This window comes from Palaemon carinicauda, chromosome 35, assembly GCF_036898095.1.
Source record: "Palaemon carinicauda isolate YSFRI2023 chromosome 35, ASM3689809v2, whole genome shotgun sequence".
NCBI classification, from domain to species: Eukaryota; Metazoa; Arthropoda; class Malacostraca; order Decapoda; family Palaemonidae; genus Palaemon; species Palaemon carinicauda.
The window spans coordinates 8622979-8641090 of NC_090759.1; the positions used below are offsets into that span (position 1 = coordinate 8622979).

The 18112-nt window shown below is 39.5% G+C and overlaps 1 protein-coding gene across 1 annotated transcript in view; it reads right to left on the minus strand.

Moving 5' to 3' along the window:
• Positions 1–18112, minus strand: part of Rtf1 (RNA polymerase-associated protein Rtf1) — a 229053-nt gene that overhangs the window by 29923 nt on the left and 181018 nt on the right. Inside the window, exons 13-14 of the mRNA XM_068358690.1 lie at positions 4223–4393; positions 3544–3676 (exon numbers count right to left, since the gene is read on the minus strand). Of these exons, the coding sequence (XP_068214791.1) occupies positions 3544–3676; positions 4223–4393 (304 nt within the window). The remainder of the gene's footprint in view (positions 1–3543; positions 3677–4222; positions 4394–18112) is intronic.

Here is an 18112-nt window from a genome sequence, read left to right on the forward strand (position 1 = left end):
GTCAACGGCTGGGTATCGTGGCTACTGTGCAGTTGGAGAGTGCTCACGATTAGTCACCTGTTGACAAGCTGCTGAATAGGACTGTCGATTGTCAGCCAATCGCTTTAGTGGATTGGTGTGATGGATAATGGCACGTAATGAGGTGTGATGTTTGCCTTCTGATCTAGGGAACAACAGGCAGAGGTTAACAAGAGAGTTTGAGTGACGAACTGCTGGTGAACGGCGAACTGCTAATGATCAGCGAATCGGCAATCTGTGAGCAGAAGATGGTAACTGACAGACAGATACTGTCTGGTCAGTAAGCCAAGGAAGGTTGGCAATCAGCTTGGAGATCCCTGAGAAACAGCAGAATGGTTTAATGATCGCCAGTTTGTGATTGGCGAGCCATTGACGATCAGCGCTCAATCTAGGACTGGCGATCGGTGAGCTAGAGATCAGCAAGCCGACAATTGGCTGGTCAGGGATCAGCGAGACTGAGGTCGATGATCAAAGAAAGACGAGCTAGCAATCAGCGATCTAGTGATCAGCAAACTGATGACTGGTTTTCGACTAGCAATCAGAGATCGTTAAAAATTGGCGCGACTGGGGGTCAATGATCAGAGAAGATGAACTAGCAATTGGCGATATGGCAATCGGCAAGCTAGTGATCAGCAAATAGTGATCTAGCAATCAGCAGGTTGATGATTTCTCATTGGTGGAAGATGATTTAGCGATCGGCGGACTAGTGAACGGTGGTCGGTGAGCTGGCAATTGAAGATTGGTGAGCTAATGATAGGCAGTTTGCAACGTCCAGATCATGTTGGCTGACAGTACTACTGACAGAAAAACCTCCGTAAGAGAAAAGGACCAATGGTTCCCTGTGAGGCGTCTCGACCGATGGCTGATGCGGTTGGTCAGCCTTCGAAGATCGAATCTTCGAGATCTTGAACTTTTCTGTGAAGAATCTTCCCTCTTTTCCCGGTGGGCACGCTGTAATGCATTTGCAGGGAGGGGAATGGGGCGATGGTGAACTGTTAAAAAGTTTTCTCTTTCGTTCTTTATGCCTCTCAAATAATGAGTGAGAAAGAGCTGGACCGCTGGCGAGACAGAGAGCCCTTTTGCGCAGGAGAGCGCTGGGCGGCAGGCAAGTGCTGGTGCGCAGGTGTGGGTGCGATGGCGAGCAGGCAAGGGCTGGTGCACAGGTGTGGGTGCGCAGGCGAGTGCTGGCGAGGCAGAGAAACTGGTGTGCAGGCAAGTGCAGGTGCACAGGTGAGTGTGGGCACGCAGGCGAGCGCTGTAGAACGCTGGCACGCAAGCGAGCGCTGTAGAACGCTGGCACGCAGGCGAGCGCTGTAGAACGCTGGCACGCAGGCGAGCGCTGTAGAACGCTGGCATGCAGGCGAGCGCTGTAGAACGCTGGCACGCAGGCGAGCGCTAATGAGCTGGAGTGTGTTGGTGCACAGGAGAGCGTTGACGAGTAGGAGAGCACAGACGAACAGGGGAGCGCAGTTGTGAAGGTGCGAAGGTGAGCGCAGGTGCGCTTGATGAGCATTGGCGAGCCTGCAAACGCTGGTGCTGGCAACGGCGAAAACGCGCTGGAGAACGCTGGCAAACAGGAGATCACTGGGGCACTGGAGAGCGCTGAAGCGATGGGGATCGCTGACATACTAGAGAACGTTGACGAGCTGGAAAGCGCTGGTGTGCTGACGAGTTGTTGGGGAGCGCTGGTGTACTCCTGAGCGCTGGCGCGTTGGAGAGTGCTGACGCCCAGCCGAAGGTCTGGAACAGCGAGAAGGAAGGCGTGTTCTTAAGGGCGATGGATGTTTGGCAACATCACATGACAGGAACAGAGAAGGCCGGTCAGGAAAAGGGATGTGCCCTTTTGAAGGGCGAACATCAACCGTGGGAGATTGCGAGCGATCCACCGAAGAGTCCAAGACCGAACTCCGAGGACTAGCAACAGCATAGCAACAGCGTCGTCAGGAGAAGGTCCAGGAACGGCAAAGGTTGAGGCCCAGAAGATGATGGAAGAGGAGGCTCCTCTTTGGGGGAAGGCTGCGTTGCAGAAGAACCAAAGAGGGAGAAGGGATGACGACCTTTAATGACGCCCCCGGGGGGTGGTGGATCAGCAAGCTGACCTTTAGCAGTAGCAATCCTCCGAAAAGGAGTCTCTATGAGTGGCCCCTCTCGCAAACGAGAGAGATGATCACTTCGCAGGAGAAACTTGCCTAAGACTGCTCCACCTCCGAAGAAGGAGAGACTCAGTAATGGGGGAGCGTAGTCTAGGTGAAGACGGCAACAGCAGTCAGAGACGAAGTGATGAAGAGGATGCAGGAAAGTTCTCCCTCGGAAGGGAGAAAAAACACAACCTGGGGAGGAAAACTCTCCCTTGGAAGGGAAAGTAGTCCAACCCCTGGAGGCGAACCTCCTGGCAGCACTCTAAGATGATCTGCTAAGAGCGCTGTCTGAGGTAGTGTAGCTGGAGCTAGTTCCTCAAAGATGAAATGCTGAAAAGGACGTCATCACCCTGAAAAAAATGTCGTAAAGTCGAACTGTCATGTCGCATAAGTCGTTAGTTGAGAACTACTTGTACTACATTACTTGTAATGAGAAATAATGATTCGCTATTCGACCATCTTTTTAGAACAAATTATAATCGAATACCAAAGTATTACTATATTGTCTTTAGCAATCTCATCCCCATCTGAACTGAGACACACTTCATCCAAGTGAACATCTATAAAAGGAGGAAAGACAAAATTCTCTTTTCAAATGGAAAAAAACTAGAAGAAATACTATTGCTATTATCAGTCCCAAACTTACAGAGTTGGAAACAGAAAAGACCTCCAAATTGGCCAAGACTCCCAACCTTTTCAATAAATTTAGTAACTACAGTTGTTAAACTTAAATCCTTTCCAATAATGTGTTCACAAGTAGCCACTCATCCAGATACAAAAGAGCAAGAATCCCCAGAAATCTCAACCGTTTCCAGGTGAGATCCATTCTCCTGGTGAATACTTAGGGAGTAATCCTGAGACTGAAACACACCACTTGAATTGGAATACCTTCAAACTGTTCACAAACCCATGGAGCTTCTTTGAATCCTGAAGGACATGAATATGAAAGTTGTCATCTATCGAGTCTATTTTAAACATTCAATCTCCTTTCCTAACGAGGTTAGGGAAACAATGGTCTGAACCACACAATGAGAGAAGCGAATAAAAAAAATATGGTATACCTACACCTAGATAATTGCCATTAACCCCCAGATTAACGTAATATTCCACTAGAGGGGCAGGCCTCGTACATATTTCTTTTAGTTTTAGGTAAATGTCGGTAGTTAACCAAACTTCAAGAGAAAAAAGCACTGCGAATACAGTATCAGGAGTTTCACAGAAATATGACAAGCATTGTTATGGTATTGCCAAAGATATTCCATTATAAATATTCCTTTGAGACTTCAACATATTGTAATTTGTATACCATATAGACAAGTAATGTTAACTTATGATACGAATATAGGCAAAAACAAACTTAAACCTAAAAATGTCTTGAATTTCTTACCGGGTACAGAAACATCCAAGTCAATCGTGACCTCAAAGTCATGAGCAGCAAACAAATCTTCAGCTTGTACTCTCTTCCTCTCATCTTCCTTCTTCTTTTCATCATCTATCTTCCTTTTTACTACTTCTTCTTCCTAAAGAATATTCAGAAAAAATACATTTACTCTGTAAAACTATTTTCTAATAAATTACAGGTTGAAATCTTCTACATACCTTTGTAAAAATACTAAACTTACATAAAATTTTTATAAGTCACATAATCTTGAAAGGGTCATTCATAAAGGTTCGGCTTCAACACAACCATAACAAATTGACTTTACATATTATACTAGGTCAAAGCAAAATCTAAAGATGGCCAAATATTTTATATGACTCCTAAGAACATTTATGAAGATTAAGTTTTAATAATTTCACCTCTAGTCTGCATACATATAGTAAACCAAAAATGGGAAGATCATCTACCCCGCTAATCTAAAATCTATGATCATACTTGTTGCCCAATAACCCTTTAGGGGTCCAGTGAAACTGATTTTTCTATTATGTCATATGCATAGTTATTTTTTTCCCCTCCAAGGTACTCAATATAGTCAGGAGATCACAATAGAATTGTATAGACTTTAGCTAGATCACAGAGAAAAATGCAATATCTTATCATTTATCCCTATTTATGAAAATCTTACCTTTTTCTTCTTTGACTCCTCCATTTTATTTTTACGTTCCATCTCTAATTTCATCAACATTTCGGACGACACAACTTCAGGCTCTTTTGTTTTTGTTACCATGGTTGGTCTTGTCGAACGTCTAGTGAAGGGATCATCGACCTTCATTCCCTTTTTAGCCTCAATTTCAGCCTGAAAAGTAAAGTGCTTATTAGAGCATACAGTATTTAAAATGAGGCTAAGCCCCCAAAAAGATAATAAACAAAAAGTAATCTACCAGCACTATTAGTTGTTCATCAGCCCTTCAACTAAAATGGATAAAATACTCAAAATTATTTTCCAGATTAGAACGACAAAAAGATGAAAAACTACATGTAACCCCATCACTCAAATACAGCCTATTCATAGTTCTTTGAAAGTGCTAATATCTGTTACAGTATATGTACATACATACATACATATACCAAGGCACTTCCCACAATTTTGGGGGTTAGCCAACATCAAACAAATAAAACAAAAAAGGGGACCTCTCCTCTTTAAGTTCCTCCCAGCCTGACAAGGGACTCAACCGAGTTCGGCTGGTACTGCTAGGGTGCCATAGCCCACCCTCCCCCGTTATCCACCACAGATGAAGCTTCATAACGCTAAATCCCCTACTGCTGCTACCTCCACGGTCATTCAAGGCACCGAGGAAGCAGCAGGGCCTACCGGAACTGCGTCACAATCTCTCGCCATTCATTCCTATTTCTAACACGCTCTCTTGCCTCTCTCACATCTATCCTCCTATCACCCAGACCTTTCTTCACTCCATCCATCCACCCAAACTTTGGCCTTCCTCTTGTACTTCTCCCATCAACTCTTGCATTCATCACCTTCTTTAGCAGACAGCCATTTTCCATTCTCTTAACATGGCCAAACCATCTCAACACATTCATATCCACTCAAGCTGCTAACTCATTTCTTACACCCGTTCTCACTCTCACTACTTTGTACCTAACCCTATCTACTCGAGATACACCAGCCATACTCCTTAGACACTTCATCTCAAACACATTCAATTTCTGTCTCTGTCACTTTCATTCCCCACAACTCCGATCCCTTCTCGTACATCTCATAACCTTACTCTTACCCACATTAACTCTCATCTTCCTTCTCTCACACACCCTTCCTAATTCTGCCACTAATCGGCCAAGCTTCTCTTCCGCGTCTGCAACCAGTACAGTATCATCAGCAAACAACAACTGATTTACCTCCCATTCATAGTCCTTCTCGTCTACCAGCTTCAATCCTCGTCCAAGCACTCAAGCATTCACCTCTCTCACCACTTCATCAACATATAATAAGTTAAACAACCACGGCGACATCACACATCCCTGTCTCAGTCCCACTCTCACCGGAAACCAATCGCTCACTTCATTTTCTATCCTAACACATGCTTTACTACCTTTGTAGAAACTTTTCACTGCTTGCAACAACCTTCCACCAACTCCATATAACCTCATCAAATTCCACATTGCTTCCCTATAAACTCTATCATACGCTTTCTCCAGATCCATAAACGCAACATACACCTCCTTACCTTTTGCTAAATATTTCTCGCATATCTGCCTAACTGTAAAAATCCGATTCATTCAACCCCTACCGCTTCTAAAACCACCCTGTACTTCTAAGATTGCATTCTCTGTTTTATCCTTAATCCTATTAATCAGTACTCTACCATACACTTTTCCAACTATACTCAACAAACTAATACCCCTTGAATTACAACACTCATGCGCATCTCCCTAACCCTTATATAGTGGTACAATACACGCACAAACCCAATCTACTGGTACCATTGACAACACAAAATCACAAATTTTAAGTAATTTGTATTTTTTCTAACAGTACTTACCTCGAACTACTTTCTTAGGAGTATCTGGGATCTCCTCCCAACCAACCAGAAATTTTGTGTAGTTTACCCTACTCCCGTTTTCTCTGCGGGGTAACCTCTGGCGGAGTGATGAGCGCCCAGAGACGACCCGGGGTCAGAAAGCATGCTTGCTCAGGTCTCGATCCTCAGTAAGTTTTTGACAGATAGGTTTCTACTAAGTCCTGTAAGGCACTCGGGGTAGTTCGAGGTAAGTACTGTTAGGAAAAATACAAATTACTTAAAATTTGTGATTTGTTCCAACACGGAGTACTCACCTCGAACTACTTTCTTAGGAGACTTATACCTTAGGAGGTGGGAGTGTCCCACAGGACCCAGAGACCGTGATGAGGAGAGAAAAGGGGAACCTAGATAGGAGGCTAGGCTCTGCTGACCCTCCAAGAGAAAACACGAGAAATAGGGAACCTGTGTCTCTTGGACTTACTGCCCGTGGTTTCCCTGGGGCTACACCTTTAAATCTTTTGAAGCGCTGAAATGACGGGACTGAGAGAGAATCCGTCCAGGGACCTCCTCGAACACTTCTTCAAGTAGTGAGCTGTGAAGGTTGACTGACTAGCCCAAGTGCCTGCCCTCAGGATTTGGCCGACTGCCATGTTCTTCTCAAAGGCTAACGAAGTACTAAGCCCTCTGATGTCGTGGGGTCTAGGCTTACCCGGAAGAGGAACCCCTACACTACTGTAGGCTCTCATGATCACCCGCCGTAGCCAGGAGGAGATCGTATTTTTGAAGATTGGTTTCTTTACTAATCCTGAAGAGACGAACAGACTCTTGATTTCGGGTCAAAGTCTGGCTGTCCTCTCCAAGTACTTCCGTACCGCTCTGACAGGGTACAGCCGCAAGTCCCTCGGGTTGTCCAAACGGGGGATTGCCGGCACTGAGAATCCTTCAAACTTGGGGTCCCAGACTGCTGGGTTCTGGGTCTTGGCCACAAAGGATGGTACGAACCTGAAGGTAGCTTCACGCCAACCCTTCGAGTGTGACACCTCGTGTGAAAGTTCATGAAGCTCCCCTACCCGTTTTGCTGATGCCAACGCTAACAGAAAAACTGTCTTGAGGGTGAGCTCTTTGTCCAAGATGTCCTTTAGGGGTTCGAAGGGAGGTTCTGACAGCATCTTCAGGACTCTAGCCACGTCCCACTGAGCCACCCTAACTGCTTGAGGGGGGCACGATTGCTCAAAGCTCTTGATGAGTATCGAGATGTGTCTGGAGGAACCCAGGTCGATGCCCTTCAGGAGGAAGACTTGTCCTAGGCCGGCTCGGACTCCTTTAATGGCTGGGATGGACATATTTACCTAGTCCCTGAGATAGACTATAGTCTATTTTTTATAGCGGTGCATATTTGCACAGACTCACAGGGGGTGCCCTTTTAGCTCGGAAAGGTTCCTGATACCTGATTGGTCGGAAGTATTTTTGTCCGAACACCTTCATTGTTCTCAAATAATTACGAAGTAATGTGAATCAAAAGTTATTTACTAACCTAAATTTCTTCATCACATATATGTTTTGTCAATAAACAATATGAAAGAATAAATATATTATAAAGTATCGTCATGGTAAGTCTAAATTTAATAACCCAATCCGCCGAAGTCAACGACAGCAGCTTGTTTTCAGATGCAAGCTTTGTAATTTTGTAATTTTTCACATATTTTAACACAAATTGGGATAAATTACACTCAGCATAAGGTAAAGATGTTATTATAAACTTTCTTTGAATACTAGAATTTACCAAAAACATGGAATTAATAAAACCCTATATTTGTGAAAACTTAGGGGAGGTAAAAGAACAGCCTGCAGCGGCCTGGCGGGAAAACAATCCCTTCTGATTGTCATGGAGGCATTGATGATATCTTAAATGGAAGCACCTTACTTCTAATTATATCAAGATGGTTTAATAATAGTTTCACCTGAAAGCCATAAGGTTGAGGATATTTTGGGTGCAAATCAAAGTATGTTGAGTGCCTTACAAGGCTTGCAGTCTGAAAGGCTAAAGAGTTAGGGAGTCTTTGCAACCTAAACCAATACCAAACAATAGAAGACATTCGGTAAAGGTCTAAAGGTAATTCTCCAGCATCAACAAGAAGACTTGGGATAGTTGAAGTTCAAAACTCTTCTCTGGACAATCTAATACTGTACCAGCATGATGTATAGAATCTAATATCATTAATTGGCTTGTGGTGGCTGAGGAGTATATTTCACACCCACTACTAATTTTTGAAAAAATTAAGTCTTTGTATAATCTTAAAATTAGTTTTGTTGTCTGCCTCCATGATGTACGGGACAATACTTTTAAAAGATTCAGAGCCTCGAGACATTTAGCTTTTAATGCCTTTAAGTGAAGAACCCATGTCCAACATCAAATATCAATCATAAAAATTTAGCTTCACCTACACATGAGATCTGTTGACCTTTCATGTATATATCCCAGTCTGGATGTACTCCCCGGATACGACAAAAATAGACAATAGCAGTTTTGCTTGTCAAAAATTTAAACTCATTAATATCAGCTCACTGAATAATTTTGTCAATTGGGAGTTGTAGCTTTCTCTCTACCATTGCCATTCTAGCTCCAGCAAATGATATGGAGAGATCATCAACAAATAGTATTGTTAGAATATATTGAATAATGACAGAGGATATCCCATTAATAGCAAGTGCAAATAGGGTTGCACATAGCACAGTACCCTGGGGAACTCCTTCCTGACATTTTCTCATACAAAGAGTTTCCCCTACTTTCAGTTGAAAAAAATCTATGTGAAATCACAATCACAATCACAATGATTGAATGTACAATTGTAGATCTCTTAATCCCAAATTATGAATGATTTTTAGTATACCATATCTCCACGCAGTATCATATGCCTTTTCAAGTTGAAAAAAAACTATTAAATGGTACTGTTTGGAAGCAAGGGCTTCACAAATAGAGGACTCAAGTCGTATTGACACATCAATCGTTGAGTGCATTTTTCTAAATCCATACTGGATAGGTGATGAAATTCCCTTCTTTTCCAGGTACCACACCAGTCTTGCATTGACCATCTTCTCCATGATTTTACATAAGCAAGATGTCAATGCAACTGGTCAATAGTTTGCTGCTAAAACTTATTCTTACCGGGTTTTAAAAAGGCTAAAATAATGGCTAGTTCCCAAACACTTGGATAACTATGATCATGCCATATTCTGTTAATAATGCTTAACATTGTATATGCAATTCCATTGGGTTCAGGGGCTGTGTCATTACACATAGCAAGTGCAGAATTCAAATTCTCTTTCTGTAAAAGGAGAATTGTTGGACTCTTCTCTTCCTGTTGCAAAATTTAAAATTTTCTTTTCTTCTATGCTCCTATACTGGTGACCAGGAACTGCTTCACACTTGCATGACACATTTGAGAAATGATCAACCAGGGCATTGCTAACCTCAGTTGCTCCAGTCACATACTGATCACTCACCTCCAACACTGGTGGTGGGTTTGGGGTAAATTTGCCTGCTATCTTTTTTTACTTTCCTCCACACAGAGGATGATGGTGTTCTACAGTTAATGGAGGAAACAAAAGATACCTAAGATTGGCGCCTAGCTTCTTTCCTGGCACGACAGAACTGTGCTCTACATTTCTTGTACATAACCAAACTGTCCTCAGTACAGTGTCTAGCCAATCTAGTTAAAGGCCTTCCTGTGGCTCTGTGCAGGGCACTTAGTTCAGAAGACCACCAGGGGACTGGTTGTCGTTTGAATAACCCTGTTGTTTTGGGAATTGAATTAACTCCTGCTGTATGAAGGGTTCCATTCATTAAGTCTATAGCATCATCAATATTTTCAAACTGTTCTGCTTTCCCTTCAATTTTGCTTAGCTCCTGAAATACATCCTAGTCCACCTTGTCAAGATTACATCGTGGCAATCTCAGTAAAGGTGGACCATTATTGATGTTTATAATTATTGGTTCATGATCACTAGCATAACAATCACCTAATGTCCTCCAATCGAAGTCAAGAAGGCAATTAGAGCTTGTGATTGATAGTTCAATGCACGACAAGGTACCTGTCTGGACATGAAAGTGTGTGGGCTCTCCTGTATTAAGGAGTCTAACATCCTCATTTTCCACAATTGATGATATAATACTGCCCCTTGTGTTTGCTAAAACATCACCCCACAAAGAATGTCTACCATTCATATCTCCCAGTAAGAGAAAAGGTTGAGGGAGTTGTTGAATCACCTCTAATAAATTATAAGAAATATTATCATTTTGGAGGTAAGTACAGAGAGCATAATGTACATTTTATCCTGTACAGCCACTGCCTTCAGGGGTGTACGAATACATAAAGGTATTTGGGGAACATCTCAACGAACGTACATGAGACTTCCACTATGTCTCCTTGCTTTTCGATTATATGGTGTTCGATAACTAACAATACTCTCGAGGACAAGAAGTGTTAACATCAAGCTTGCTTTCTTTTAGACATACAATTATGGGGGAATGCTCATTAATTAGAAGCTTAAGTTCTTCATATTTTGCCCTTAAACCCTGACAATTCCATTGCAAAATGGAGGAGACAACTATGGATTACTTCTGGAAGACATCTTGGATGAGGTCTTCCCATTGGCAGTTTTTAATCTAACATTATTTCCTGTAGGATTCTTTAGAGATGGTCTCGATATATTGCGTTCTACGTTTGTCTCTTTGTGTCCTTTTGATCTATTCGTTGAAGCGGATGGTGGACCTTAACCTGAACTTCTGATTTATTCAAGTTATCTTCCAGTTCCTCAGAAACATCAACAGACAAAACATCAAATTTATTTGATGTCATAACTAATATTTCTAAAGGATGGGGTGAGAGAGATGAAGGTCTCTCTCTTTTACAATTAATAGATGGTGAGGTTCAAGGTTTTTGCACCTTTCCCACTACAGGTGCGTCAGGTAAGTTGTTTTTAAGTGGAACCTGCATCAAATCAGGCAAGGACATGGCCTGAGAGAGGTTTGTACTACTTTTCGTATTGGGGGACGAAGGTTGTACAGAGATGGGCAATGCCCCAGTGTTAATACACCGTGGCAAAGCCTCAGGAGGTAATATGTTTACCTCGTCATTCAACTTTTTATCAGATGGTATATTAATTTTAATGCTTTAGCATAGCTATTTGATTTATTTAATATCTTTTGGCATGTCCCACACTTATATGTTCTAAATATGATTTGTTGGGGACAGCTTCTTCCAACTTATACAGCTTGCAGCTCCTGTTACTGGATTTATTATTCAAGTTGCAATTCAAATGCCTGGCCTCAAGTGCACATTCTCCATGGTAAAATTTGGAGCATATACCACACATTTTTTCATTTTTGCAAACTTCAGATGGGTGTCCAAATTTAAAACAATTAAAACAATGCTGTGGCTTCTGCTTGAATGGCCATACTTTAATCATCTAATTTTCAGTAATAATATGGAAAGATACATTTGCATCCTGGAAATTAATGATAATCATTGATGTACCTTGGACTTTGTGTACTTTCCATAAATTTAGTGGACACATGGCCAGTATCTCTTCCTTTGTAAATTCATATAAATCTTTGTTAAAAACTACTCCCCTTCCGTTGCTAAAATATAGGTGGGTTTTGACATCTAATATAATATTATCATTACTTATTTTGGCATGGCATTTTGGCATGGAAAGGTAACTATTTTTTCCAAAACGAGATATATCTACCGGTGCAATAGTTCCTACTTTTTTTCTGAATTAATTTGCATATTTTGAAATAATTCCCTGTAACCCCCTTAGATTCAGCTACAAGCCACATTGGTGGTTTCAGCTTTCTCTGGGAAGGTATAACTAAATCAGCGTCTTTTTCCAACCAGTCGGCAGGCCTATATACATCCAAATCCTTTGGTACCTTATTGCAGAGAGCAGCCAGGACATTCAAGTTATTGATTTTAATAGTATTCATGTTACTTACTGCTTTAAATGCTTCATCATGACTACTGTAAGCTATCGATGATTTGCATTTTTCCTCTTTCAAGTTTCATTCTTATTTCTTTTATACATCCATAGCACTCAAATGCTTTATATAAATTATCATAGTTTCTATCTATTGGAATTTGGATAAAATGAAGGATTCAAAGTTTCCTCGTGTTACCCAAATTACTTGGTTTTAGAATATCAGTAGAATGGTCCTCTCCAGCTCCGTGGTCATCAACAGAATTTTCCCTATTCAAATTAGCATAGGTCGTCAACAGTGCCGGGGGGGGAGTCAGCATATCCAGGGGTTGGAAGTCAAGTGTTTTAAGGGTTCATAGTTAAGGGTGGGATTTTCTTCTTTTGTTGTTGTTTGGTTGGTTTACCTACTTGAGAATATTAAGAAAGTATCATATGTTGGAAAGGAGATTTGCATTCTCCACTATTAGCACAATGAGAGTATACTTCCTAGATGGTCCACTCCATACCATACCCGAAGGATAGCACCAAAACAGATATAGAGGAGCAGGTGTAAGCTAAACCCGCCTGTTAGGACTGAGACCAAGAACATATGGAATCCTCCTCCCAATATCTGTAATGATGGGCTTATGGCCAGAAGCCAAGTGTCCCACCTCAAGGTTGGATCCCCCAGGATTCTGATGACCCAACCCTTGACAATGGTTCCGCCAAAAAGGTCCAAACCATCTTCGGGATGGCTGAGATCATCCACTCTCACATATAGATTTGAATGCAAACACCTCCCAACCGTTATCCCTTCTCCCATTTATCTAAGCAGGCAGTAATAACGAATGAGGAAATATCCATGTCATTTAAATAAAAAAATAAATAAGAGAATAAATAAAAGAACAAATAAAATAAAATATATATGTTTATATGTATACACATACATATAAACTTAAGAGAAATAATACTCATAGTTAGGACAGCAAGGCAAAAGAAAGTTTATAAAATTAGAAGGTCGAAGTAATATTGAGCAGAAGAAATATATGAAAGGGAGAGAAATTTAGCTTCAAACTTGGGGAGCAACTTCGAAGAGAGAGAGAGAGTCTCTCTCTCTCTCTCTCTCTCTCTCTCTCTCTCTCTCTCTCTCTCTCTCTCTCTCATGTAACAATAATTACAAATAGATGAAGAAACCAAAATCGGTTTTCTTAAAGTGTCAATTAAATACAAAACGAAAAAATTATACCTTGTATACTGTACATCCATTTCAATCATAGCTTAAAATACGGTATCCGATTTTGTCAGCAAACTACTATTTTTTAGGAAACACCATTCTATTCCAGAAAACTTTTACTCTTTAAATAGTCAATTGCGCTATAATAAAACATGTATTTATGTTTTTAAATTTCGGGTGTGTTTTAAAAATCGAGTATTTTTTACTTCTTTTTGTTTTACTTTTGGCTGTGATCACATCAGCTGATGTCTAGCTTCCGCTCTCAAGAATATGCGCGGTACGAATACATTAACAAAGAATTGTTTACTGTACGCCATTTCTTAACTTATTCAAACCATCTATACAGTTAATATTACATAAGCATTAATGTGTTATAACCTATCATATTTATTATTTAGTACATTTAAACCCCCCCCCCCCCCCCCCCTTCTCTCTCTCTCTCTCTCTCTCTCTCTCTCTCTCTCTCTCTCTCTCTCTCTCTCTCTCATCGAACGTAATAGCGGTAACTTAATTTTTCGATGACTTTAAAAATGGCCTAGTACTTTCTTCTTCTTTTACCTTTTTTGCATATGGTGATGTGGGTACAAGTTGACTTATAACTGAAGTTAGGAAAAGTATTTTGGATATGGAAAGAACAATTATCTTTCGTAACAATTTAAAATTATCGTAAATTATCATTGTCATTAGCGGCAGTTTACTATTGTGGATTAAACCCATAAGGAAAAAAAAGGTTTCCAGCTTTGCTATGAATTTTAGGAATTTATATGGATACGATAAGTAAAATATTTGTAATAACATAATGTTTACTAAATGCTTGTTACATCACTAGTTATCACTTTGAGCATGTGTGTTTAATGCATTAGTTTGTTTATTAAGATCGAAGATGGAGCGTAAACAAATGGAAGGTTTCCGTTTCAGGCGGCGTCATAAAGAAAAACATTTCATTTATTTGGAAGTTCTAAGAAAAATTAAGTAGAACATTGGTAATAACAAAGTCAACATATAATCAATACTTGGTAAGATTGTTGTCGATGCAAAATCTAACCTATACACAGATGTGTAAATGCGTCTGTTTCTTCGTTATGATCAGAGATAAACGTAAACAAAACATTGGTTGTCATTTTCTATCGTGCTTTTTGGCGTGTTTAGGAAACGCATGATATAAAATCGCCTTTAATATTTGTGCCTGTTTTTAGTTTAGGGTACTGTAGTACATGCATTAAGTGTTCTGTACATTAAAGGGTAGTTTGTTAACAGTACTACAGTGAACCCTCGCTACTTCGCGGTTCGACCATCGCGGATTCACCACTTCGCGGATTTTTTTCCATAACCCATATATATACAGTAATATATATATATATATATATATGTATGCATGTATTTATGTATATATGTAGGTATGTATATGTGTATACATATAAATATATATATATATACACACACACACATATATATATATATTATATATTACATATATATATATAGTATATTATTATATATATATATATATATATATATCTAAAGTAGGAAGATGTGATGTAGTTCTAAGGGAAAAGTATGGGAAAAATGTCTGGGTAATAAGCAAAGCTCTACCTCCAGTTTGTTTTCTTCATTATGATCAGAGATAAATGTAAACAAAACATTGGTTGCCATTTTTTATCGTGCTTTTTAGCGTGTTTAGGAAATGCATGATATAAAATCACCTTTAATATTTGTGCCTGTTTTAGTTTAGGGTACTGTAGTACATGCATTAAGTGTTCTGTACATTAAAGGGTAGTTTGTTAACAGAACTACTACAAGGGAAGGTTTTAAAAGTCTGAATATACATGTTGAATAAATAGGTAAATATGGGTGTCACTACTTCGCGGATTTTCACCTATCGCGGCCGCGACTGGAACCTATCTACCGCGATAAACGAGGTTCACTGTATCATAAAGGGAAGGTTTTAAAAGTCTGAATATACATGTTAAATAAATACGTAAATATGGTGTCCCTCCTTGGCGGATTTTCAGCTATCGCGGCCGGGTTTGGAACCTATCTACCGCGATAAACAAGGGTTCACTGTGGTGTGTGTGTATATATATATACATATATATATAATATGTATATATATACAGTATATACAGTATATATATATATATATATATACAGTGGTACCTCTATATAACGAATTTAATCCGTTCCAGAACCAACTTCGGATGTAGAAAATGTTCGGATGTAGAAACGAATTTTCCCATAAGAATACATGGTAATTCATTTAATTCGTTCCTCAGCCTAAAAACCCATAATAAATCCTTAATAAATGGCTACACATAATTACACATAACAATAACATTACTGCATAATATGTAAGAAGCATGTAAAAAAGATAATTATAAAGAAATAATAAATAAAAAATGTGTTTTATTGCCACTTTACCTTAGAGACAGGCCAACGCAGGTGTAGGATTTGCTACGCCGGAGACGGACGATCGGCGAGAAGGTAGACATGGTGTTAACATGTTCTTTAAATAAATACTCTCTCTCTCTCTCTCTCGTTCTTCTTCACTGTTAGTGTTAGAGACGTCTATTAATTTTTTCTGATAGAGAGAGAGAGAGAGAGAGAGAGAGAGAGAGAGAGAGAGAGATTAAACAAAAAATGAGAGATTAAACAAAAATGTGTTGTGTACATATGATTTTTAACAGCGTTAACGAGTTGAAAGACAGTTAAATGTAACTAAAAAAACAATATCAGCGAATCTGAATTCCTTTATTAACTAAAACAAATATTGATACAAACACACTCGTGTGCGTATGCGCAAACACACACACACGCACGAGGAGACACGATTGGCGAGGAGGTAGAGATGGTGACTGGTAACATACCGTAACTTACACTACGGAAATTTTAATCTAACTTAGCTTATTTATTTTTTTTTTATTTTCATATTTCATATTTTTTTACATTTTTTTTTTCTTTTGATTTTTTATTTTTCATCACTTCAGTGACGAGTTACGGTGTGTTTATCGCAGTCACCATCTTTACCTCCTCCCCGACCGTCTCTCTTACTCCGTAGCAATTCCTGTTTTTAGTTAATAAAGGAATTCAGATTAGCTGTTATTACTTTCTTAGTTACATTTAATTGTTTTTCAACTCGTTGACGCTGTTAAAAATCATATGTACTCTAAACACATTTTTGTTTAATCTCTCTCTCTCTCTCTCTCTCGGAAAAAAATAATAGACGTATCTAACACTATAACAGCGAAGAAGAGAGAGAGAGAGAGAGAGAGAGAGAGAGAGAGAGAGAGAGAGATTTTATTTAAAGAACATGTTAATGCTATGTTTAGAGAGAAACAGAAAGAAGAGAGAAGTCTTATTTAAAAGAGCTTGTTAATGCTATCATGGTTTTCCTTTGCTTCACTTTTTTTCTTTCTTTCTGTTCATCACGCTGGCCCTTCTCACAAATGATCGTTGCCAACAATATCTTTGTCCTTTATCCCTATCAACAAAAGGCGTTCTATCTCTTCCAGGGTATTGCTAAGATGTCTTGTAATAATGGTGATCCCCTTCGATGGTTATTTGCTTTAACGGCTGCCTTCAGCTTGATGATCCTCGAGATATTAGGCCTATTCCGGCCATATTGTTTAGCCATACAGTATCACTCACATGCACACTGCTCTCATGTTTTTCTATAATTTCTTGCTTCAATTCTAATGAAAGAATTGCCTTCTTCCTGTACTGAAACTTAGCTTCTTAGGCACCATGATTATAGGTAAAATCAAAAAGGAAATGTGAGAAAAGGAAGAAAATAAGCACTGTTAATAACAGACCCAACAGAGGACAACCACACGATACACACAAGAATAGAGAACTGAGCACTCGACGCTCAATGGTGTAATGTTTACTTCGTGTGTCGAAATAAAATTCGGGTGTAGAGTCAAAAAATTTGCTCGAATTTTACTTCGGATGTTGGAAAATTCGGATGTAGATACGTTCGTGTGTAGAGGTTTCCACTGTATATATATATATGTGTGTGTATGTGTATGTGTATATATATATATATATATATGCCACACGTATGTATGCCATACTTTGATACGGTAGGTAGCGGCAATTTCAGATCAGCTGATCATAACATATATATATATATATATACTGTGTATATATATATATACTGTGTATATATATATATATATATATATAAAAATATGCCACACGTATGTATGCCATATTTTGATACGGTAGGTAGCGGCAATTTCAGATCAGCTGATCATAACCAAAATTAAACAAAATTTTGAGTATTTCTCGATTGGTAAAATGCTTCCAAAATTGAAGAATAGAATAAAAAAATGCATTAATAGAGCATATGATATCCTAAGAAACAAGAAAATGTAATAATGATCAAGAGTAGGAAAATATTTATAAAATATGATCGAGGATGATTGCCGAATCATAAAGCATTATACTGAATCTACGGAAACTTCACTTTTTTAGTTCGTCGCATAACGAAATCGACTTACGACGCATCTCTCGGTCCCTATCTCTGTTGTAAGTCGACGACTACTGTACCAGAATAAACCTTCTCAAGAGAAACTGCTAGATGGTCCAAGATACTTCCTCGATGGCGAGATTCCGGAATCTAGGAGTAAGTCTCCTAGTGGTCAAACATACCCAGTAAGTCCAGTGGACTAACTGTTTGTGTGACCGTATGCCTTCTCCTCGCTGTTACAGTTTGAAAAACTAACCTGTTCCAGGAGGAGAGAAAGTTCGGAACGCATATATATATAGAGAGAATCGCCCTCACATTTTCACGCATGATAGGAAGAGAGAAAGTGTATTCTATCGTAGTTGGGCTGCAAATTCTTTG